Genomic DNA, 25,228 nt, shown 5'->3' on the forward strand with positions numbered 1-25,228 from the left:
TGGTTCAGAGAATATGACATTGAACTATTTTAAGTCAGGTGTCATTAAGCTGAGCTAAGGGGGAATATGGAAAAAACACAGAAGCTTTACGATATATTTGTTATATTATTAAGCATACAGACATACACATTCCTGTATCTACCTGGCCACACATGAGTGCAGATTGAATTGCAAGAGCAGGGTGTCATAATTCACTACTCTTGTATATTGTTAGTTTAGAATGATCAAAGTTAATTTGGTTCATTTCAGGATGTTTTCTCTGTAACAGAAAATTATATGCAAAAGACCCTATCAGCAGGTTTGACAGTCTAGACAGCAGCATGCTACCCTAAAGACTGTCATATTTAGAGGTTAACTGTACCTCTTAAATGTTTAAAACTAAGGAACTGAAAACACTCAGTTTCAGCCCAAAGACCGATTCCCCACACACAACTTCTAGACACATTCACAGCAATGCTGACAGAAACAACCTGGCTAGACACATGGATATTTTAACTTCAGTTACTTAAATCTCTGTTGAAAATGTGATTAAATTCTTGTCACACACAACTGTCTGCATTCTACCTTACAGGTAATTTTCACCTCATCAGAAAGGCTCCCTAGCTAATTTTACAGAATTATTGGCTTTCTAAACATAAACCACATGTATCATATTGTAGACAAGCTAGTGGTTTACTAAAGCACTAAAATACACAAGCTTATGATTTTAGCTTTTATGGTATAAAAACAGGACACATGACCTGTATTCCAAAGAGAAAAATAGGTAGTGTTAAAATGATAAATAAACATTTCACCTGGCATGGATAGAGTAGTAGGCAGAAGATGCTTTTCTACTGGATACAGTTAGGAGATAATTTATTTTGCTTAACTTGCATGGCAGAGGAAAAGCTGGCTGGTCTGCCATAAATAAAGCTGGTGTAAAATTCCCTTCACTCCTCAGAGGATAGCAGGGAGCCAGTTGCTCCTGTGGCTGTTACAGTAGACCCTCAGTTCCTTTGGCTGGGGGACATGCAGTATCACAAATCCATGGGAAAGGCTCTCCCCAGATGACCTGAGAGACCAAGAGGGGATTACTACCTCTGGGTAACAGGACTATCTCTAACACAAGGAAAGAGTGCCTTGGACTTGCCTTTTCAAACTTCATTTGAAACTGTCTTCATGGGTGAGGGACTCCATTCTCAGTGCACATGGAGGCCTAGGTGCCAGCAGCTGCAGTGGGAACAGGGAGCACAGGGGCCCATGGACCTGCAGTGTGAGCAGAACACCCAATGGCTTCAATATGGATGTCTGTGTCATCACTTGCAAATACCAAAATGGAACTGCTGTAAAATAGGGTAAGAGTATTGGAAGACAGGTGTGAAAGCAGCTGAAAGTCTGGCCAGGCTACTGGAGGGGCCAGTGAGTCCAAGCTGCTGGAAAAGTGTAAGATGTAGACCCTAAGAATGAGAATTATCAAAACAACATGCAGACCACTGTCACTCCAGAACATGGAGCTCAGGACTACAGGAGCAGCTCCTGTTAAGCAGCAAAATTTCATCTCCCCTAGCATAAATTTGATAAGTGTTACGGTATGTTCAAATAGAGAAGACCAGCACTGATCCGTTAGCTTTAGGTGATGGAGCATGTAGATAAAGGCACCATGGAGGTGGTATTGAGTTTTGTTACCATGCAACTGCAAGCCATGTTCTTAAAACACTTTCCTTATTTTGTTATTATGTAAGTTTTATTGCTCTTGCTTGTTCCAAAGGTCATTTGCTGTTATCATTTTTACCTGAGTGGGCACTTCTAATATTAACTAAAGACATAACAGAAGTTAAATGGGTAGTTAACAGGCAGATAAAGCATTATATTACACTGCACATCCAAGTTATGCCACTTGGAACACAGACAACAATTTAATCTGATCACTGCCAGAGCTTTGCTCCCATTATCTACAAGGAAGTACAACAGAATTTAAGGCACGTGTGACCTGCTGTCTTCAAGTAACAGTGATGCTAGAGAGATCATGCTTGGCTTCAATTGCTGTTCCTTGACAAGTCTTGTTTCCTTCATGATAAAAATTGAAATACAGTATAAAAATACATCTTTTCAAAGGGTCCAGTAGTTCCAAGTCTAATTTCAACATTTTAATGCTACAATATTTAAGATTGAGGTACATTAAGAGTGCAACTTCTGCTGGAGTTTCTTCAGGATCCCAAATTCAGTACATGGGAAAGACTAGTATTTTCCTGTTGCTTCCCTAGAGAGGCTGCACTTTAAGTTAAAACAGTTTTGTTTAATGTCTCACATGATACATGTAATCCAGCGGTGTTATGACTGATACCCTGGTTGCTCTGACTGCAGGGAGAGTGGGATTTCCATGATGTACAAAGACTCCTCAAATACAGCTTTTACAGTCGAGAATCAGTTTCAGCTTCCTTTTCATTGCTGTCTTGATCCTTCTTGTCTTCTTCCTTTTCTTCCTTGCTGAACTGGGCTTCAATCTCATTTGGATCAATATAGGTATAAAAAGAAGCCATGATAGCAAAAATGATGCAAACTACCAGCAGCAGGGCAGCAAACAGCACATACTCTGCCCACTGCAAAGAAAAAAAAAAAAAAATGTATCCACCAATATTCATTTGAGTATTACACCATTTCAGTATTTTCAGGAAGGGAACTCAGAATTTGAAACTGAATAAACCTAACAAGTATCATATGGTTTACAGGACTAAGTATTAATTAAGCATATAATACATATTAAAGCAACTCAGAATTGAGGCTCTTTTGGCATTTCTATCTTCACTGAAAAAAAAAAAATTCTGTGAATGCTGAAAAATTCTGCAACATCCTTTTCCTGGAGGAACTGGAAAGTGAGTGAAAGTCTGAGAAGGAAACTCAGCCCTTTCCTTTTGGTCAGATCCCTAAACCAGGCTGGCACTGATTCTGCTTACAGCTGACCTAGTGACCACAAATGTGGGCAGAGATTAGAAAAGCCTCTACCTGAAAAGCCTCAACATCTCTGTTTCATGCTCTTGCTGATTTAATTTAGCTTAAACTGGGGACTGCCAGAGCTGTTTCAGAGACAAGCTCTTCTCTCTCTCAGATAGCCATTTTAATTCATTACAGAGCACCACAAATAAATAGAAAGTCTTGTACAACTGCTCTTCACCAGGACAGATGGAGTTTTTATGCCCCAATAATGAGATTTGAAACCAATGAAGCCAGAAGAAGGGATGTGGCAAGGCTCTGGTATGCAGGCTCATTTGCAATTAACAGAACTTTGGTAGGTTTTATTCCATTCTTGCAGAATTTCAGCTCAAAATTTCACAGACTTTCTATACCATGAGAAGAAATTTACTGCAGAGATGCTAGAAACTGCTGCTTGCAAGCAAAGGAGCCTGGCAATAAGAGTTAAGGATGCCAAGTAGAAACCTTTGCAGAAAAACCATTTGTTTTATCTGCCATCATTCCCCACTGGATTAGAACTGCTTTTTCCCAGTGTAATATAATAGCACACCTACTGCTTGCATGCTTACCTGCTTTTGGATTGCAGATACCCCAGCCACGATAAGGACAATTATGTTACCAACAGCCACAGTCAGCAGCCATCCAGCCTGCAGCACTGACTTCATGTTAGACGGGGCCTGTGGAGACAGACATTTGGTTTTGGTGGTATCATTTATTTTCTGATGCATTTACTGCAATCTTTACCTTACAGTAAACAGTGTTTCTCTGTGTGGAAGAGGATTTCATGGTTTGCTAGGTTTTGGTGGTGGTTGAGGCTTTTTGTTTATTTATTTTTTGACATTAAAAATTGCTAGAGAGCTAAACGGGCCTGGAGAAGGCTTCGAGGAGCAAGAGACCACTAGCACACTAACTGTAACACCTTTTACTTACACACACCAAGTAACTAACAGGTGCACAGGTGTAATTTTACATCTCAGGAACATGTGGCACACACAAGATGAAGAAATTCAGCACATCACCTAGCAAATCACACCTCACAACATTTCCATCACTACAGTTTCTAGATTCAGAATGAAGAGAAGAAATACACACAGCTACTAAAGTGGAGTCAGGAGACAAAGGAAATAAAAGTCTATAACTAAACACTAATAAAAGCTAACAAAAAGGCTGTATGGACTAAACTGGTGGGGAGAAGAAGTGCCACTACTTCCTCATTTTATATTTGAGAGCTCTCCGGTTTGGTTTTATTGCAGCAGTACAGTTGCACTTATTTTCAGTGGAAAGTCATATGGGAGAAGGAAATTTGAGGAGTGGTAGTCAAGTCTTCAAATGATATTTGAGGAGTGGTAGTCAAGTCTTCAAACTCAGCATAGCTTCATTGAAAACACTAAATCCTTGGTTAAACAGGGCCAACTTGCATCAGTTTATACAGTCCTTCTAGGAGCTGTGAGGGACATAGGGATTAAAGCAGCAGCACAGAACCACTACTTAAAAACAATAGATCATGGAAGATCACTTGCACCAAGATTCTTAACTCAGGAAGAAGAATACCTACCTGTGAGTATGAAAACTCCAGCCCAGTGACAGAGAACAGTACTTCTGCACATGTAAGAAGAAAATACTGAGGGATCTGCCAAGCCATATGAACTGTATTTGGTGCAATATCTTCAAAGTGTGTAATGATAAGTTTATTTTCAACACACTAGAATTAAAAATAGCTTGTTAGGAACAGTAATAATGAGTGTGCACAGTAAGGCATTCTAAGCAGTTGTATAATCATATAGAAAGTTCAGAGTAAATAACAAATATTGCACATGAAGCACTGCATACCTAGTTGTGAAGTACAGCTTTTTTACAGCAGACTTCATGCAAATTTATAGTGTCTAAGAGGGCTAAAGTTTTAAGGCCATTAGTGGTGATCATGAATTCTTGCATTATGTTATTATTGTAACCATCATTATTTTTATAGTTAATAATAGCTTTTAGTCCTGTTTAGGATACCAGAATTCTACCACATAAACTTAAAGACAAGAGGAAATTAAAGGATTAAAGACAAGAGGAGTAATTCTACAAGTGTTTTTTTAATTAAAGTATCAACATGGAAAGGAATTCTATATTGTCCATCCAACAAGTGGAAACTCACATCATCAAGTGAAATGGTATAGGCACTACCATATCCAAATTCTTTTGAATCAACTGTACAAGTGTACTGAGGCAGTGAAGCCTTAATGGTATATGACCTGAAAAAGAAAAAACACAAACCCCACAGTTCAGACCATAGGTGTAGTCAATTGTGTGCATCACATATTTTAAAAAGCTCTGTGCCCTTTCCCAAGGACAAGTATGTCTAGGAGATTAAATTAGGATAAAGGAAAATGCTTACCAGCCTGGATTTGGAATGATGTTGTAATTGCTAACAGAAAGAGGATCCAGTTTTCCAAAATCCATGTCTCCCATAGTAACATTGACAGTAAAACTGAAATTGTTTATGAACCTTTAAAATGGAAGAGTGATTAAAAGAGTGATTAAATGCTGCACAAAACATACAGGAGTCAAAGAATACAGGTTTTACTTTCAATTGTATATTGGCAGCACAACAAGTATCGAGTCTTCCCATTTAATGCCTTTTTAAAAAAATTAATTTAAAAATTACCATTTTGTCAAGAACTCTAAATCTCCTAGAAATGTTGCTAATACAAAAAGCCAGTTAGGCCCCCATCAGCCCACTGCCTTAGGAGAACATAAAAAATGAGTCACTACTACAACCAGCAGGAAATGCATCTGCAAGTGGGAGATGAAGAAAAGCAGAGAGGGGAGAAATAATCTTCGATACCTCTTACCCAAAATTAAAAACAAGGTATAGATGTGTAATCCATGCCATTTGTTAAAAAAAAAAAATCTAGGCCATGGAACAAAGAATACACTTCCAATTTTAGCTAAATATACCCAAGCAGGTGTGCAAGATTACTTAAGTGAATCATGACTCAGACATTATCCCATCCCCTAAAACGTCAAGGGAAGTGTCCAGCAAGATGAGAGGTCCTACAGTATAGAAAACTTTACTTCAACAAGAAGAGGTTACCGAAAGACAGATTGAAGAGAGAGTCACACTACTGTCAAAATTTACGCAACAAAAAAACTCTACCTGACAAGACTTTTTCCATCTTCTGGTTTTGATGTGACATTGTCCTCTATCTAGTGGAAGATACCATTATCAAAATATGTTGTTGGCATCAGAGAACAGCTTAAACATGCACTATTACACAGCAGTGGGAATTAACAGAGGCTTCAGAGCAAGACTCCAGGCCTTCCTCTTTAGGTTCCTACTAGCACACACATCTACTAGAAAACTCTGTATGACTACATCTAAGTCTTGGTGAAAGGGTAGTTGTCAAGGTACATAAGAAATTGGTAATTTTTTTTCTAAAGGATATCCTGGTGTACTCTCTGCAGCTTACCAGTCTTACTGGTACAGGAGAGAAAAGGAGAGACAGAAATCAAGACAAAGGAAAAAATTATCCAGAGCTTGGCCTCTCAGCCTCACACATTCCACATATAAATCAATGTTCTGACAACCATCTATCTTAAGAAATAAGCAGACTTACCCAAGTAGCGTTGATGCTTGTTGGAACCCATTTAAATGCCAAAGTGTAGCGTTGTCTCTCTGTCAGCTCCAAATGCTCACTTTTATTTTCATTTCCAGAAATTATGTCTAATGATTTCAGCTTAGAAGTCTCAAATGTCATGTAGCCAGTCTACAAAGACAAATTACCATGGATTTCTGTGCAACTGCATATTTGTCTATTGAGGGAATATTATAGGCTCTGGGAGGGTCAGAAGTTTACACATGTTACTTCTGAACTGCCAGAGATCATGTACATCCTCTAACTTTTCATTTTTTATTTGTTTTCTACATCAAGCATTAATTCCATTTGATCATTATTTTTTATTAGTTTAACTTGTTACACAAGCTTCAAAATTACATGAGCTTCCCACGAGCATTATGGAATAGCTGTTCTATTTTCCTATTTCTTGCTCCAGATAAATAAAGCTTACCATAACCACCAAGTAAAATTCAGCCACAGAAGAAGCACTGGCATGAGATGTGATGCAGTATTTTCCAAAAACCAGTAATGACATGTTTTAAATATTCAAAACACATTTATTCAACATAAAATACTTAAACCAATAATGAACGTGTTAGTGCTACACTAAAATAGGCTCTGTGTTTTATAGGATTATCAAGAGCACTTTATAATCCACATCTGGATTCCCTATAATAGGGAATAGAGCATTCTATACCTTTCATTTTCAGGTGTGTACCATGGTACATCAATTCAAGTATACAGTTTGGGTGCCCTTATCTTCTCCTCACAACTCTGTTCCTGTGTGAGGGAAACTTGGAGGAGGTTGGAGCAAGATCTCTCCTCTTCAAGGGAAACAGAGCTGCAGGCTATCAGAGAACACACTTTCTAAGTTCCCATATCAAAAGCATCCATCAGAGCCACCATATTTTGCTGTCAATAGAACTACCAATGCTGTGCTGTATTAGAACCTGAAAAACTTCTTTGGCAGCAAAACATGAAGCCTAATGTGTGGTGTGGCCAGAGAAGGAGCTCCCTGTTCAGGTAAGTCATTCCTCACAGTAATAGCAGCAATTCACTAGAGCTGAATGGACATTTACTGCAGGAAGGGGCTACTTTTAGGAAATGGAGCCTTTTTAACAAGAGTGAAATTTTCATCTAGTTCCAGGTTACTTAAGTTTATGAAAGTTTCTTGGGAAAAAAACCCTACTCTTGTCCGACCAAAGTAGTAATACTTCAAATATTAATATAGTTACTATTTCTTCAATCACTGTGTTTTCATTAACAATTAATTCCACAATTAAAAAAAACAAAAGAACTCATTAAAATTATTGGAGTAAAAATGTCCTAGAAAATAATAAATTTTGAACCATTAGTTAAGAATTACTCAGACTTACTCCATTCATTTTTTCAGCTTAATTAATTTAAATTATTTTTTAATATTCCACATCTGCCCTTACTTACTTCCATATTAGGTGCTACATCCACACTCTGAAGTTGAGGCTGGAACTGAACTGTTGCAGGAACAGCACCCAGATTTATTAATTTAATTTGAGCTTGCCCAGCTGCAGGGAAAACTGGATTGCTGTTCTATAGGACAGAAAAAAAAGGTAAAATCAGTGCCCTAAGTCACTTGGAAAAATTACTATAATTACTGTAATCTTTATCATTTCATGTTGAAGATTAGCATTTGCCTGCTGCTCTGTGACTGTCTGACAGAGGAGTCAGGTTTTGTTACTAGTCTCACAAGTTGCTTTAGGAAAGAAGTCTCTCATCCACAACAGACACCTCTAGACAGCTGCTCAGATCTTGGGATGCAATGGATCACCACCCAGAGGTGTTGTCAACATCCCAGGTACAGGGGAAAGATTCATTGGGCTCAGGCATGGCACCTCCCTTTGGGGCAAGAAAGGTTAGGGAAGACAAATCCTTCCTTCAACAAGTGTCATCTTTGCACCTGCTGTGATGATGCTTCCCAGACTATCACACTTCATCTCCAGTCTAAATCTCAGAAGAGGTCAAGCATACCCAAAGCTGCCCTCTGCTAGGCCAAGCAAGTGTCTGGTTTCCAGCTTTTAGTCTCAGTTTAGAGATTGAGGTTGCCTTTAATGCATGATTTGTATTAACTGCAGTGTGATATTTTGCAGAATGGTGTTTGTTGCTTGTTAATTTTACTGTGCTAGCCACAATATTGCAATATATTTCCCCTCCCTCTGCTTCTATGCTTACATGATTGGCTCCAAATTTAGGAGTCTTGGTTCATTTTCCCCTTAAACATGACTTTTTTTCCCCCTGAATTAACAGCTAAATATTAATAGTAAATACTTGCATGTGGCTGAACTTACATCTATTTGCACTTGCACAAGGGCAGCAGCAACAAAAGCCATGGAGCCGAGGAACATCCCCACAGTCATCTTCTTCAGGGGCCTGGTACAACAAAAGACACAAGAGCTTTAGAGAAGTGCCAATTCAAAGCTTCAGCTGCTTGTTTTTTCTTTCCACTCTTGGAAACTCAAATGGCCACAACTAGCACATTATCACCATTTGGAGGGCTGATGTTATTACAGAAAGTGTTCTGCTAAGCTGGGTACCTCTCAATTCAGTTACACCATCAGGAAATATATCTTTCCTACAGCACCTTAATAACCTGTTACTCTGCATCTGCTGGGCTCAAACATTGACTGACCATGATTATTAGGTTCCTGAAAAAAATCTGGTTTTGCAGGAAGAAAAAACCCAATCCAATACAGTTGTTAGCTGTAAAACAAGAAAGAGACAAGAAGATAAGCCTTTAAAACCAGAGGGACGGCTTGTCTCCATAGTGCTACGTTTTAATAAGATTGAACAAAAATGGTCAGGGAAATTTGTTGAATTAGGAGACTTCTACTGGTATGCAGTTAAGCTGTAAGGATAGATTTAGATAAATTATATTCTGCATTGGATAAATGATTTGTGGCATCATTTATCCAGTGTAGAATATCCACAAATGAATGATAGTGTTCCCAGCATAGCACACACCCTAGACTTTTAACAGCTATATGGAAAAACAGCAGTGCACCTTAGCTCTCTGAAAATGATTTGAAGAACTGAATTCTCTTCTGCCTCTCCAAGCACTCTTGTAACTGCCAGACACTTCATTAACGTCATTGAAAAATATTGTGTAATACCCCCAAAGCTCCACCAAGAAGAACCCAGTAAGCCAGACTCCCAGCTGAGACTGAAGAGGAAATGTCTTGTGTCTCAGTTGCTTTTTAGCCCAAAGCATGACAAATGCCAAGGATGTATGTTGTATTTCTACCTCCTATTCTTCAGGAGAGATGGGGTAGACATAAGGGATATGGAGAACAATCAAGATCATCTCTCCTGCAATCAAAAGATTTTGTCCTTAACTGAAAAACATTGTCACTCTTCTCTTAGATTCTCCTCTTCTAATCTGTGATACCTCTATATACCATTTGCAGGATTCTGTTTCTTTTAATATTCTGTTAAAAAATTAAACCATTTTGAATATACTTCTCTTGCATCCTTAGCTAAATGCTTGCTCTTTTCTTACATTAGGGCTGGAAGAGCCAGTTACAGAAACCAATAAAAGGAGCCTCTGTTGAAGTCAGATAATTACATCAACTTACGTAAAATTCAGCTTGCATTTCTTGATTAAAGGATAAACCAAAGAATCTACAACTGGGACCATTATAACAATCAGGATTGGATTCACAATCTGGGGAAGATGAACAGGAGAGAAAAATTAAGTATTTTTCAAAGTGATTTTTGTAAGTAAGGGCAATATGTATACAATCTTTCAGAAGTACTTGAAATTGGCAGATAGAAAATTAGCATACCTGCATTTGGTCTGGTTGAATTTGAAAACCCTGGTGGAGGAAAAAAGAAATAGTTTTTAATATTGGGACAGCAAATACAATGGGTCTGAAAAGTGTTAATGAAAGAAAAAATGAATAAAAAGTAACCTACAAAATCCCCATTCATTGCTGTGGCTTGCAGTGTCCATCTTGACCCCTTAATAAGAGAAGAAAAAATTAGGTGTCACAGTAAATCAATGTTCCAAAGGTCCTTTTGAATTATTTTCATAAGCAAAGTGTTGGAAAAGACATGCAATACAAGAAAAAGTAAAGCTAGCTTGCTATGGGAGTATTCTTAGTCTGCAATGTAAACCTTGGAACAAAGTGAGCCTCATGGCCCATTCCACTTCCTTTACTTGTTTTGTCAAATACAGCAGAAAATAACTTAGATGCAGAAATCAGCTGGAGAGAGGACAGGGCGATCCTGTGCAGGGCACTGCTGTGTGCTGGGCACAGGAGCCACCCTGGAGCCTGTGCGCCACCAGCCTGAGCCCCAGCAGCCCACATGTCCCACTCACCCATCCTTCCTTCCCACAGCCCAGAGCCAGAGGACAAGCCAGGGCCTGACCTGCCTGGAGCCCTCTGCCCCACAAACCTGCCTGTGGCTGGAACAGGCAGGGCAGATTCAGGCCTGAGCCCAGGATGAGACAAGAACACGACCACTGCATCTGTGACATGATCCTTCAGCCACCCACGACACAGCACTGCCCGAGATATCACCCAGGGAACGAGTACTGAGCTCTGAATTTCAAATCAGGAATTCAGAGCTCCAACTGCAACAGGTCACACTGGCAGCTACAACTCACAGGCACTGGACTGAAGCAGTAGGATATGGGGAGTCTGGAGCAAGCTTTCTCCCGTCTGATTTGGATAAGGCTTTCAACCCTTGGTTATCTCAAGCATCTTCCTAAATTCATACTTCAGTGCTTAACTATAACTGACGCTTTTGTGAGTCTTGAGCACCTAGTTCACCAAGTGAATGGGAATTACAGGCTCACACTTCTGCTTGAAGGTGTAAGGTATTTATAACAAGGTGTGAGTGATTAAGCAAACTGGCATCCAGATCATTTAAACCCTGTTTCTCCAGCTTATTTACACAAGGACCCTAAATTTAAAATCTGACAACTGACAATTGAAGAAACATTAGTGCTAAGAGAGCTTTAAATTACTGTTTCATCCTCTGAGTCTCAGGCTAATACAAGATTTGGAGAGGCCTCAGTCACTGAATCTGTCCTGGATGTACTCAGATAAACTGAGATTGCCCCTGGCTGCAGATCATCTTGTACTGACATGACTCAGTGACTACCCTTTTGCAATAAAACCAGGATAAAGAATTTGTTTTTCCATGCTCCCATAGAGACTGACATGGTACAGCTCTAGTTACAAAGCCAAACAATTTCAATTTACCTGTTGGTCAAAAACTGCCCAGAACATGGGGAGAGGGATGTAAAGGAAAAGTACCCTCAACACCATCTTTATCTGAGCAATCAGTCGTTTCTGCAGAAAATAAAAAATTAAACAAGAGGAATTAGTTCAAAAAAGAAAGGGAAAGAAAAAAAAAAAAAAAAGACACAGCTTCAGACTGCTACTTACATGACAGCAACAGGTAAAGACCCATCATGTAATGTTTACCCACACATTCAGCTTTGGATGTTGTGGCTATATCTGATGACTTCTATTAAAACAGTACAAAGTCTGCTTGTATGTTATGGGAAGGGCTGCTGGTTAAAGGTGACTGATACCAGAAAGACTTGGGCCTCTTTGCATGTGCACTGATGGCAGCAGGAGATTCAGCACTTAGTGAAGTGAGCATTTGAGCAACAGGCAACTGAGGAATTTCACATAAGAACAAAGCATACAGGCAAAAGGAAGATAAAGGTGACAGGCTAAGGTTTGTGCTGCCATTGGCAAAAGAGTAGAGAGGGTAGTAGGCAAGGGACAAGTTGGGAACTATGGGATACAAGGCTTTGAGAGTCATGATAAGAAATTGTACTGAGTGTGGAGGGGATGAGTGTTTACCCACTTAAACTGAAATTCCAAAGCGTAATTCTGATGTTTTGTGGCAGCAGCTCTCTATCCACAGAGAGCAACAGACAACTTTCCCAGGCATTTTCCTGGGGAAGCTGTGAGAAGATCAGAGAAAAGAATGAGATACATTTCTTATCTCCACTTGCTGCACCTGTTGTTGTGCACGTGTGGAATGATTTATGCAGATTTGTTTACCAATGGGTGATTTCTAAATTGGACACTGGATAGTGTTTGGATTGATTGACTAGTTAGGTCAAAGCTGTATTGGACTGTCTGTAAGGGCATGAGTTTCTTAATTAGGATAGGATAAGAATAGGATAGGGATAGGATAATAAAGCGATTGATCATCCTTCTGCAATCATGGAGTCAATGCTAATTATTACCCAGCAGTGGGCCTGCAGCTGCCCTGTTTCATACCAAGACAAGTATTATAGCCCTAACCTGTGCTTTAACCATGATAGGTAGCTTCACTTCCCTTTCCCCCTCTGCAGCCATGAGGTATGGGAAATAGAGAAGGAAAGATAATGCATGCTGTTTCCCTAACCAAAAAACTTAAATGTTTGTATTTGTTTGGCAAGGGAAAGTCTTTTTTTTGTCTCCCTTGAATTTCCCTGGACAGCCTATGATTACACACAGCATTGAGACACAGAGCATTGAGTCACACAGCTCTACTTTCTCCCACAGGAGCTGAGGAGATAACCTGCAGTGCCAGGAGAGCACTGAGGTTTGGCCAAGTCAGCTACTGAATGATGGAGAGGCCCAAAACTATTTGCCCAGTGCATAAGGCAATGGATCAGAGCAGACAGAGAGAAGCTGAGGGTCAACAGATATCACAGCACAGGAGGCTCCCCCAGTACTTACATCATACTTCTCACTTGCCCAGTCCAGCCAGTGTTCTCTCTTGGGGAACTCCTTGCTGCGATGACGAAACCTGTTTTTGATGGCAAACTGAGGAGAGACAGATTCATGTTTAATGGCGCTACAAATATTTAGAACAACAAACTGGTTTGTCATTAGAGATGATGCTCCTGGCTTCTTGTCTTTAGAGGGTGCTAAAGGTGACTCAACTTCTGTTACCCACTCCAATCATCTAGGGGAATGTTGTTTTTAAGGTCTCACACTGCATAACCAGCAGAGCGTGCACTTGGGGTTAGGTGGACCAAACAGCTCAGAGCAGGCCCTCTCAGCGTGGGCTGCTGTGAGGAGCTGGAAGATCTGCCTTCTTCAGACTTACTTATCTACAAAAGTAAATAGAGTAGTGTCATATGCACAGAGCTGAATGGCTGAAGGAGTACATTTTAATATGAGAAACTCCATCTTGTAGGTATGTCTCACACCTTGACATTGAATATATACAAAAATGGTCCCAAAGAACTCCTAAGATTTTCTGCATGGAATAACATTTACGGCCAAGCTGGGCCTTAGGAGCAGCATTCTAAGTAATTGCCAAAGTCTCCTACAGAGATTTGGTTTTGACAGTGCTTACAAGACAGGCAATAGGCTGAGCTGTATAAAGCTGTCAGATCTGTAGGCATGTGTGGATTTGGCATGGCCTGACTTTCAGTAGTCGGGGAGTGCCACAGCTTCCACCACGTCTGACAGAGCCAGTCTCCGATGGCTCTGAAGATGGACACACTGCTGGCCCAATTTGAGAGGCTGGTAATGCCTCTGTGATGACATATTTAATTGGAAAGAACAGGACATGTGCAGTTTTTTCCCCAGGAGTGCAGAAGCGCCATGCTGGCACTGCCCACAGCAATACACCATCTCAGTGGACCCTGCCTAATTGCCCCTAACTAACTGCACTGCAGGTGAAAAGGGCAGGGGCGGGTGGAGCAGCTTCTCCTTCCAGTACCCCACATGAAGAGAGGCATTAAATTGCCCCAGTGCCGCCGCAGCTGCCAGCACGTGCACAACGGCGGCGGGACCACCCAGCCAACAGCAGAAGCATGACAGGTTGATCTTATCTAGGTTCCCCGATGCAGAACCTAGATACGATCAACTTCTCTGTGCTGCAGGATTCTGCAACAATCTTTGAATCACTGCAACTTGTTGACAACGGTACCCACAAGTAATAGTTTTTCTTCTAGTCAGAGGAGAGAAGGAAGTGAGGACGTGAGGCAAAACAACATGGTGGCACCAGGGTCAGTGGAGAAGAAAGAGGGGGAGCAAGTGCTTCAAGCACCAGAACTGATGTTCCTCTGCAAGCTGTAGTGAGGACTATGGTAAAACAAACTGTCCCCTTGTAATGCATGAAGTCCACAGTGGGTGCAGAGATATACTCGCAGCCCATGGGGAAAGTGCTTACAGGGGAGCAGGTGAATGTTAGAGAAAGCTGTGGTCTAGTGGGAGATCTGAAAAGAGAGAAAGGGCTCCCGCTCCCAGAGACAGAAAGAGCCCTTGCTTCCAAACTAGAGCAGCCTATCCTTAAAAGACTGCACCCTGTGGACAAGTGACCCATGCCACAACCATTTTGGGATGACTGTTTGCCTGTGGGAGGGACCCCAAGACAAAGCAGAAATAAGACTCCTCTCTCTGAGCAAACAGAAAAAGATCTCAAATGATGACGTGACCAACACCCCCACGCCCTGTCCTCCTGTGCTGTCAGTGAGAAGGAAGGAGGGGCTGGGGGGGGAAAGGTGTTTTAAAAGCTTATTTTTGCTTCTCATTGTCCTCTTCTGACTCTGTTGATAGTTGATTTATTTTTAACCTTTAGATTTGAACCTGTTTGGCCCTTGGAGTGGTTTTTTTTCCCCAGTCCTTGTCTCCTTTGATCTTTTTCCCTCTCCTTTGCCCAACTGTAGGAAAAAAAGCTAAGCAAACTACCCTCATGGGTGCCTGGCATTTGGCCAACGTCAAATCACAACAATGGAAAATGAAGAAACTCGTACATGAATAAATGTGATCTCAAAGTTGAGGCTCTGCAAAGTTGGGACATGTGGTGCTATTCATGTAGATTCCACTCCTTTTCTGGCAGGATCACACTGATGTGCAACCCTCAGAATTTCCTTAACACAGTGGGGATCAATAAACCTCTGCATTGTAAATAATATTCTTTTAATAAGTAATAAGTTTTTGCTGATAAGATGTACTGGTAGCTCTGCTCTTGACTCAGCTCAAGGCCTGTTTGTCTCTTTCTGCATAAAGGGGCACAAATGTGGAAGGAATGAGTCCCACAAGTGGGGATAAGTTTTTACATAACACTGACACCTTATTTTGTTTCCCATGTGTATAAATCCACATATAAATCAAGATATGCATGAAAAGACACCCTAAATGTGGTGGTGTCAGTAAGAAGCCTTTTGTAATAAAGCAAAACACTTCAGAAACTTTCTTCATATTAAGACAGATTTCTGATTTAGGCACATTTACAGAACAGCTTTAGGAATGGCTGCCAGGGGTTTGGGGAATGTAAGCAGTACTTACTCCAACACATTTGGAAACTTCAAGCATTATGTTTCCTTGTGGTTTAACTTTCTTGTACATTCTGCTTCCAATTACGAACACAACTACAATATGCAAACAGAAAAGCAACTCAGGATTAAATTAAAATAGTGGCAAATAATTTGGTATGGAAACTGCAAGTCAAGGAGGTAATCAGGGTGGGAATAAGCCTCCCAAGAAGCAATGCAATTGCCTATTCACATGCTATCATACAGTAAGACCAATCAAATTAATACCAGCAGATTGCTTCTATTCAAGACAAAGAACTAAATCTGGAAACTCTGATAGTAAGTGCTCAGTGGGAGGTTTGCTCGACTCAGGGATGGCCAAAACAAGGGCATTTAGGACCTTGACTCTGGCCTTGCTGTAGGGGCTCCTTTTCAGGAGCTCACGATACTGCAGCTCACATGGTGCAGGGACACACAAGGCTCTGCCTGAACTGCAGGACTGGCCAAGGTGTCCTCTGTTCCCAGGCGTGTTGCTCAGCCTCATCATCCCACACACAGGGCAGGACACAGGCAAACTCCCACATCCGCCATCTGGCCTGAGCTGGGCTCATGGGCAAGGCAAGGTCACTGGCAGCCAGGTGGGCTCCCAGGCAGGACCAAGAAGGACAAGGACCATGGGGTAGTACTTAATGGCACCCCCAGTTTCTTGGGCAGCAGTAAGGCTTGGGGAGTGACCTGTAGCACAGCTGGTAAAAATGCAGGTGTTTGACAAGTACTGACATATCAAATACAGGATTTCTCCAGCTCAGGGACAATTACCTCACACTGTGTATAATCCTGGAATAGAGATAATGCCCAAAATACACATTTTCTGAGAGTTTTCACCCTCCATTCAAAAGATCCATTTGTACACACCAGTAATCCAAGAAACATAGCCAGTAAATTACATAATGTACTGAATTCAAGGATAGATTCATGCCTCAGCCCAGCCCCATCCAACTCTCCTGGGAAATCAGACTCTTCAGTAAAAGTAAGTGCTTCAGATTAATCCCACCCACCTTCCCACCCAAAAAAAATTTTAGTCAAAAATCACTGAAATGATCAGGTATTGGGAGAGGTCAATACCTGGAGATTTCTATCACACTTTCATTATTCTGAGATTGTTATCATCTAATTACCAAGGCAACAGGATGGCAAGAGATTCACCTACCCAAGGCAACAGCCATGAGGATAGCAGGAACTCCAAAAGCGAGGGGGTAACATTCCTGTTTGCTATGAATGCCACACTCTGAAGCTGAAGTAAAAATAAGATCAAATAAAAGTCCCAGTCAGCACTGCTGATGTTTTCCATATGGTTTCTGGTCTTTGCATTCACTGAAAACTCGCAGAGGAACAACAAATCAGTCTACCAACATCCACAGAGTGGAGGATCAGGATCCAACTTATCTCTCAATATTGGAAAGGGGATTTATGTATCGCAGATTGGTTCAGGTTGGAAGGGACCTCTGGGCATCATCTGGGCCAAGTGCCCTGCTCAGCTAGGGCTACCTGGAAGCAATTGTCTAGGACTGTGTCCAGATGGCTTTTGAGTATTTCCACAGATGGAGACTCCACAACCTCTCTGGGCAGCTTGTGCCAATTGTTGATCACTCTCAGAGTGAAAAAGTGTTTCCTGATGTTTAGAGAGAACCTCCTGTATTTCAGCTTGTGCCCATTCCCTCTTGACCTAACAGTGGGTACCACTGAGGAAAGCCTGGCTCTGTCCTCTTCATTTCCCATCAGGGACTTTTATACTTAGATAAAATGCCCCATTTGCCTTCTCTTCCCCAGGCCAAACAGCCTAATGCCTCTCAGGATCTCCTCACAAGAAATTTACATCTAGTTTTACACTGAGACATGAAGAATTACCCTAGAAGTGTCAAAAGCATGTCCTTAGTGAGAAAGGAGCTAGATTACAAAAGTTTTGGGCCAAGTTCATAAACAAACATTCTAGTGATATAAGTGAAGCTTGCTGAAACAAAATCATAATCACCAGCCTCCTCCCCTCTTTGGCATTAGTCACAGATTTGACTCTATTTGACTCTCATTGACTTCCACAGTATAAAATAAAAGACTAAACAAAATCATTACATTCTTCACCATACTTCTTCTAAGAGGAGAATTAGAGAATATGGTTTGGAAAAAAATGTTAGCTTGCAGATAATTTATGTCTTTATTTAGTTGTATTAGTCTTCTGGTCAAACCTTTCCAGGTTGAAACAGGTTATCACTTCCCTCAGCTCAATTTGTCATTTTCTTCCAAGGAATTTTTCACCTTCTATCAGCAAGGAAGTAACCTACATGTGGTGCCTCATGCATCTCTACTTCGTTTTTTGAGAAAGGATAGAATTTGCATTAAGCAAATATCCAAAACTTCTACAGTCTTTTCCAGTCAAGAAATCCAAAGGCCAGAAGTTCAGCCCTGTGCTTTTGGGTTATTCCAGAATAGACATGCTGTTTCCTTGCTTTTGAGAAAAGCAGCCTTCTGAAACTGCTGGCAAGTGCATCTATACAGCACCATCTGTGCAAGCCTGCCACAGAAATCCATATGCATATAGGTTAGCAAATTGCTGGGTTTTGTTTAGGATCACACTCTTCTTCACAAGCAAAAGAGAACATAACTGCCTTATTTAACAATATGAAAAATTATTTACTTTGTCACATGGATTAATATACTCCTACATGCAGAGATGCTTCTGTACTTAGCATGGGCATGTTTCCAGAGGAGAAGGCTCTCTCCCCTTCCCTTCCCAGGAAGCAATACAATTCTTTCTAGTGTGATACTTTAAAGGTATTGGAAAATGTGACACATTTGTACCTTAGTGGAATCAAAACATGCATTAGGCATACAAGCTGCTAGCTCCAGCATGTCTTTTCAGATCTAGTACTTCTGACCCTAAAGGCAATAAAGATTTTCAACTGGCTTGTTTTTGAGAGTACCTCATCTCTGAGAAGCTGGATGACACACTGAAGACTATTTGCTAGATAACTCCAGTGTGTCAGAGAACAGAACTTTAAGCTGGACTGGACTGCAATCCAACACACTTTTTCTGGTGTTTAACAACTGTCAACAAACATGTGACCTTACCTCTGATACTTGGAGTGATTAAAGTAGATAAGAGACTTCCAGCATTAATGGACAAATAAAAGAGAGAGAAGAAGGTACTTCTTTGCTTTTCCTACAGTAAAAACAGAAAGATGTTTAGAAAGGCTTAGCCACAACCACATTGATGAGCCTGGATCAAAAAGCCAGTGCCTCTGTTTTTAAAGTTCAAGACAAATAATTATCTAGCTCCTTCTTCAGCTCCTCAGGAAAACCCTGCAGTAATGCATCTATCTAAACATGTATAATATTAGAATACTATAATTGTCCCAACATTAGTTAGAGAATCTGTATAACTGAAAATCTGAAAGACATTTTTACCTGATCATCTTCAAACTGATCTCCACCAAACGCTGACACACACGGTTTGATCCCACCAGTACCTAAGGCAATAAGGATCAAGCCAACTATGGACAGAGCACTGGAACAAAGGAGAAAAGAAAAAAAAATCATTTTCTGTTAGTTCTTACAGCATATATAATAGACTGGTTGAAAGACAGTTGATATTCAACTAACATAAACTTAAGTTATCCCATTCTTCAGCTGCCTGGGACAAAAAAAGTCTACAAGGCAACTCACATGTTCACTGCGATCGCATCGGGAGAGCCATCCTGGTTGTGATCCGTCAGGTCATTTATGGAGCCCACAGACAGCACCGCCTGCCCAATCGCATAGACAATGGACAGGTAGAGAATGGTCCTGAGAGGAGATACATTTTCTTAGATATGTTAACACACTTACACACAGATAATTCCACAGCTAATGCAGACTTCTGCTTACTTTAAAGATTCTTGGTAATGAAAAAACTAACAGATACAATAAGTTATGGACTGAACTTGTCAGAAGCTACTATTTAGTCCCATGCCACTGCCACAATATTTCTATTCTTTTTATTATTTATTCTTATTATTCTAGGTAACCTTTAATTAATTAAGGCATGATAACAAATGGATTCCATGGGTATCACTAGGTCACAATATCTTCAGTGGTTGCCTTTTTAATGACCAACTCAAGAATGCCTATTTCATATTTTTTATAAGCTGAAGGTCAAATTGACTGCTCTGCAAAACTAAAATCTGCAATTTACACTGCTTTATTTTTCTGTGCTATTTTATATTCTAGTTGCAGGAGTAAAGAAAAAAGAAAAATCAAAAATCTGCTTCAATCATGGCAATTCCCCTCAAATACTGTTGTGAACAACAACTCTATAACCCCACCTTCTTCGCTGTAAGTGTACCAACATTTTTGCACTCAGATCTGAGCGAGAGCAGCACTGAAGAGTGCAAGCTGCAGGCTTTCAGCCTGACTACCTTGGCTAGGAGGTGCCTAGGATGATAGCACTGCATAATCATCAGCCCTCCCATCCCGGCTTTAGGGTCCAATCCTCTTTTCTGTAAGTAGAAGCATGCTCCATTTTCACCTTGTTGGACGTTAAGTGCGCAGCTGAAGTTTAACCCATGTTCACTTGTGTGCTTGGGTGGGCCTCCATTCAATAGGCACAGACACAGGTCTCCAGGTTGGAGGAAAAGCAGGAGAAACACAATGCAATGATGGGAAATTATTTAAAAACCCAGCTTTCAGGAGTAGTTCCAAACCAAGTGCAAGGCAGGAGAATGAAGGAGAATGCTCAAAGACCAAGAACAATCCAACTACTTGACATAGGCAAGAGATCCTCACACCAAGCTTGGAGCAGCACTCTGAAACAAGAGGAACATTGACAAGTTCCCCTCACTTTAAAACAAGGTTTCTCTGACTTAAAATTAACCTTGCTTGTAGCAGAGAAAAAAAATCTATAGTGTGGGGCAACATGGAGTCTGCTCTTTAGTGGTATTTAATAGACACGGTTAAATGAGTTCGTTTTTTTTTTAATAGCACTGCCAGAGAGTTACTTTATTTACCCAGCAACCTGGGAAAAAGTTTCCAATTAAAGGTGAACCTGTGATCAGTGATCAGGAGTGAAACTTCTGGGTTTTATTAGTGAGGCTTACAAACTCACTGCAGAGACTTACATAATTGGCACTGCACTGATGGCACACAATTAAAAACTAACTGTAGTTTCTGTACTATTTTCCCCAAGAAATTCACATCCAATGATCTGTGAGCAGGTCCCATCACACTTCTTGACAGACATTGCACCAAGTACATGGACGGTGGAAGACTGGAGTCTCTCTTTAAGAGTACTTAACAGTGCTTAGGTAATCTCCTCTTCCTCTTGACATCATAGATTTTTTTTTTAAATTCTTGTTTAAGCCTTCCTCATGACACTGTGCTGCATTTTAGGGTGTTAAAGCCTAAGGGTATATCCTAAAGCTTGTTTAAGCCATCCTAACAAGCTCCTGTTAGAGGTCTGGGCCTTTCAGTTGTGGCACTGGCATATCCAAGTACCAAAGGAGAAGAGATGCAAGGTCTGCAAAGTTTCATCTTGATAAAACATGAAAAAGCCAAAATAAATTTAAAAAACAAACCACATCATCTAGACAAGCAAGTGCACAATGTATTTAGGCTGCTATCTGTAAGATATCCAGCTAGTTGCAGCGAGTTTGCACTGCTCAGAGCAGCTGCACAGAGCACGCAGGGCTGTGGTCTCAGCCCTGGGCTCCCAGGGGCTGTCCCTACAGCAGAAGAAGACAGTGCAGCTGACTGCACAGCACATCTCTAATCCCTGGGAGACCTTTGGCAAGTCTGCTCACATTCATGGCTTATAACCCTCCATAAAATCTTTACTGTGCTTTCTCTCAGGCAAAGTAAACACTTTTATAATCAGAACATCAGGAAAGGACAGGGAGATAAAGCTATTGGAAATAACCTGGTTACATTTCAAAGCACTGCAGTGCTACTATCCTGACCAACTTGCCTGCAGCTAAAGAGACTAAAGCCGTCATTTAGAAAAAAAATTGCTACTCAGTAAGACCCCTCACTGATCTGTCAATTCTGAAATCACACAGTATTTTAAAACTTATTCTAAGACCCAGTTAACACCAGACAACACAGTAATTTGCTATTTCATTGGCCACTTGCAATAGGTAGATAGACTGTCCTATGTAATTATAATACCCAGTATCTAGTTTCACAGCTTGTGAATACTCTCCTTAGCGTTGCTTACATTTTGCCCAAGGGAGAGGAAAAACATGCAGCATGCTCAGAAAGCATGTTGCCACCCTTAGCCAACTAGCAGATCAGGAACATTTGTTAACTCACAGTGCAGTTTCAAGTCTGAGTTGAATCAGTGAAAACCTCAAGCTTTGCTGAAATAAAACTATCCTGGAGTAGTCAACATCAGCTCTGAAGCTGTTGTTCACAGCTGCAGTTTTAGGTGATGATTTAAGTAACACTGGTTTCAGGTGAGCTTTCAAGATCTTTGGCTGCTTTCTGAGGAAGCACTCACTTAAACTTTCCCAGCCAAGAGTCTGCAATGATGGCTCCAAGGATCGGCGTCAAGTAACACAGAGCAACAAACGTGTGGTAGATGGCAGTAGCAAAGTTGTCATTCCAGTGTAGGAAACGTGTGAAATACAAGGTGAGCACAGCTGTAGGAAGAACAACAAAACAACAGGTTACAAATCCAAGTCAGGCCTGGGTGATGCTCAGCACAAGGAAACAAGGAACGTACCTTTCATGCCATAGTAGGAGAACCGCTCGCAGAACTCATTGATGACGATAAAGAAAATGCTCAAAGGGAAGCCAAAGCAGACCACCTGGAGGCAAGAGACAGTGTGAGCTCAGAGCTGTGCAACGCAGACTAACACTCTTCACTGCAACCCACAGCTCAAGCAAGCTCAACATGGACTCAGTGGGAGTGGGGAGGTACTCAGGGTCCGGAGTCTGCAAAGGCTTCTGTGGGATAACAGTAATTTACCTGAACCAAGAGTCAGTTGTCACTTTCCTCTCTTGGTCCCCAGACGTCTGCACACTTCTCATCTGCCCTTTCAAGATACCTTTAGCAATGCTAGAAATGACCTACAAGTGTTGCACTATGCACCTTTGAGGTCTCCAGCTCCTAACCCTTACAGCAATCTTCATTGGTAATGAAAAATATGCAAAAAGCCAATGTTTTTGGAAAAACAAAAAATCAAAACCCAAGGCCAACGAAAAATGCACCAAACCCCTGCAGTACACCAGACAGAAGCTCAGGGCTATTTTTAAGCACCTGTCATTAAAACAAATAAACTTTTCATTCAAGCAAATCTCTCAGGAAAACTACTTATCCTTAAAAATACTCTGCTTGATGAAGAATCCTTCATTTCTTCAGACCTGATAACAGAACAGACTTTATTCCTAACCTGAACTGACATGGCTTTGGCTGCCATGTTCTCTGAGCCTTCACCTGCTGCAACAGGCATGTCCATGGTCATCATCATGCAGTTCTTGCCATTGAGACAATGGTTAAAAGGCATACATCAGGTACAAATCTGACACGGTCACTAGAACTGCAACTTTAATTTCTGATCACCTACTTAGCTTCATGGAGTGGATTAATATATAATTTATAATAAAATTAGTGGCGATGCCATTTAAACATAATCCTACATTTTAATCTTTTTTATGGGTTTAATCCTGCAAGTAGAAAAGAATCAGATTTTAAAGACATTTCCAGAGGCAAAACAGTTCCTCTCCTTGCTCAAGTTGAATTAAAAAAAGGCATTGTTTAGATTGCAAAAGTTTGGGAATTCAACTAATCTTTATTTTGTGTGTAACAGGAAGAAGTTAACTTTCTAGATCAAAAGGAAAAACATACAAGGAAATCATGCCTGACACAAGTAAATTGCAAGGCACTGTCTCCAGCAAAGTCTCAACAAACAACACAACACTTGGAGACTCAGGTGCTACAGCAGGCTTTTTTGGGAAATCCTGCAAAAGAAATGAAAATAAGAGAGTGGCAGGAGCATTGTTGCCTGTACTGACTCAGTCATGAGGATGCCTGAGCAGCGCTGATCTTTGTTGTTTGCAGAGCCAAGTACATACTGCATATCCTACCCATGATAGGCTTCACAGCAAGAACCCAAAGCAAGTGCCAGGTGGGACTCCTCTAGCTTTAGAGCACACAGATTTTGAGCCCTAAATATAAACTCGTCACTCTTGATTTATTACATCCCCGACTGGCTGAAAGAGGTGCCTCCAAAGGAAGACTATCCACACGTATCCCAAAATTAGATAAAATTCACTTGAGCTTGCCCATTCCCTTCAGCTGAAGGCAGCAGGAGGTTTGGACAACTACTCCCCGCTTGGACATAGGTGTTGATGGGCTGGAGCTCACACAGAAGAATGCCTTGTGCCCCATCCACACATCATTCCCCTAAGCCATGCAAATGGTCGCGGGATGGAGAGTCACACACCGAAGTTTTGGCTCAGCACATGTTAAGTTGGTTACTGAAACAGTAACCCAGGCCATCTGACTTGTAATTGGGAATAGCCCAGGTGGAGAGGAGGGAATGCCTGTTCCTGAGGCAGAACAAAGACCTCCCCATGTCTTTTCTTGCCTACAGAGGAAAAGAAAGACAGAGCAGTCCTCGCTGAGGAGCTGGTGGGACCCATCTCCACCTGAATTTCACAAAATCTCACTAAAATCTTTTGACCACTTGGGGTTCTCACAAACCTCTCCAATGTTTTGCCATCACCCTACACAAGACCTTATTCTTCTGGAGGGTGTTTCATGCTGGTCTGGGGAGGTCACAGTGCAGCAAGGCTAGATTTTTCTTTCAAGCCACCACTGCTTCTGTGCCTGGTGGAGCTGTCCTGCACTCCCATGCTGGCACAGCAGCCACTGGTGGGTTTTCAGTGGCTGCCCCCAAACTGGACAGGGTCTGCATGTCACAGCTGGAGCTGTGCATGGACAGGGGCATGCAAGAGAAAACTTCTGGGTCTTTGCCAGGTGACAGGCCTTCTGTTTTTCCAAGATGCTACAGGCAAGAAGAGACTATACAATTAATCCTTGCTAACATATGATGTTTATTGTCCTTGTTTTGCACTGTACTGTCCTTTCTTACAGTATTCATGTGCCCATACACAAATCTACCAAAACCTTTTCTGTTGTTACCCTCATTGGTCACGAAGCACCAGATCCACCACCAAAAGGTAATCTGAAGGTTATGTTTTATAATCTCCTTTGTAACCTCACCCTGCCCTGGGGATGCCACCACCCTGCTGCACAGCTTTGTCTGCTGAGGAAAAGTCTGTGCTGTAAAACCTTGCAAGATAAGAAATGCAAAGGCAGAGTTAGGGTTCCTGAGACACATGTCATTAACAGTTGAAAGATTCAAGAGCAGCTGCAGTTCAAAGA

The 25,228-nt window shown here is 41.2% G+C and overlaps 1 protein-coding gene across 1 annotated transcript in view; it reads right to left on the reverse strand.

Annotated features, from left to right (window-relative positions):
• Positions 1–653: 653 nt before the first annotated feature.
• Positions 654–25,228, reverse strand: part of SLC15A1 (solute carrier family 15 member 1) — a 28,409-nt gene continuing 3,834 nt past the window's right edge. Inside the window, exons 3-23 of the mRNA XM_059839260.1 lie at positions 22,562–22,646; positions 22,337–22,478; positions 19,531–19,650; positions 19,273–19,372; positions 18,937–19,027; positions 17,021–17,104; positions 15,845–15,927; positions 13,280–13,366; positions 11,798–11,887; positions 10,503–10,547; positions 10,373–10,402; positions 10,163–10,251; positions 8,879–8,960; positions 7,998–8,123; positions 6,555–6,704; positions 6,095–6,144; positions 5,333–5,443; positions 5,093–5,189; positions 4,505–4,651; positions 3,519–3,626; positions 654–2,579 (exon numbers count right to left, since the gene is read on the reverse strand). Of these exons, the coding sequence (XP_059695243.1) occupies positions 2,391–2,579; positions 3,519–3,626; positions 4,505–4,651; positions 5,093–5,189; positions 5,333–5,443; positions 6,095–6,144; positions 6,555–6,704; positions 7,998–8,123; positions 8,879–8,960; positions 10,163–10,251; positions 10,373–10,402; positions 10,503–10,547; positions 11,798–11,887; positions 13,280–13,366; positions 15,845–15,927; positions 17,021–17,104; positions 18,937–19,027; positions 19,273–19,372; positions 19,531–19,650; positions 22,337–22,478; positions 22,562–22,646 (2,106 nt within the window). The 3' untranslated portion in view covers positions 654–2,390. The remainder of the gene's footprint in view (positions 2,580–3,518; positions 3,627–4,504; positions 4,652–5,092; positions 5,190–5,332; positions 5,444–6,094; positions 6,145–6,554; positions 6,705–7,997; positions 8,124–8,878; positions 8,961–10,162; positions 10,252–10,372; positions 10,403–10,502; positions 10,548–11,797; positions 11,888–13,279; positions 13,367–15,844; positions 15,928–17,020; positions 17,105–18,936; positions 19,028–19,272; positions 19,373–19,530; positions 19,651–22,336; positions 22,479–22,561; positions 22,647–25,228) is intronic.

This window comes from Haemorhous mexicanus, chromosome 2 (assembly GCF_027477595.1).
Source record: "Haemorhous mexicanus isolate bHaeMex1 chromosome 2, bHaeMex1.pri, whole genome shotgun sequence".
Taxonomy (NCBI): Eukaryota; Metazoa; Chordata; class Aves; order Passeriformes; family Fringillidae; genus Haemorhous; species Haemorhous mexicanus.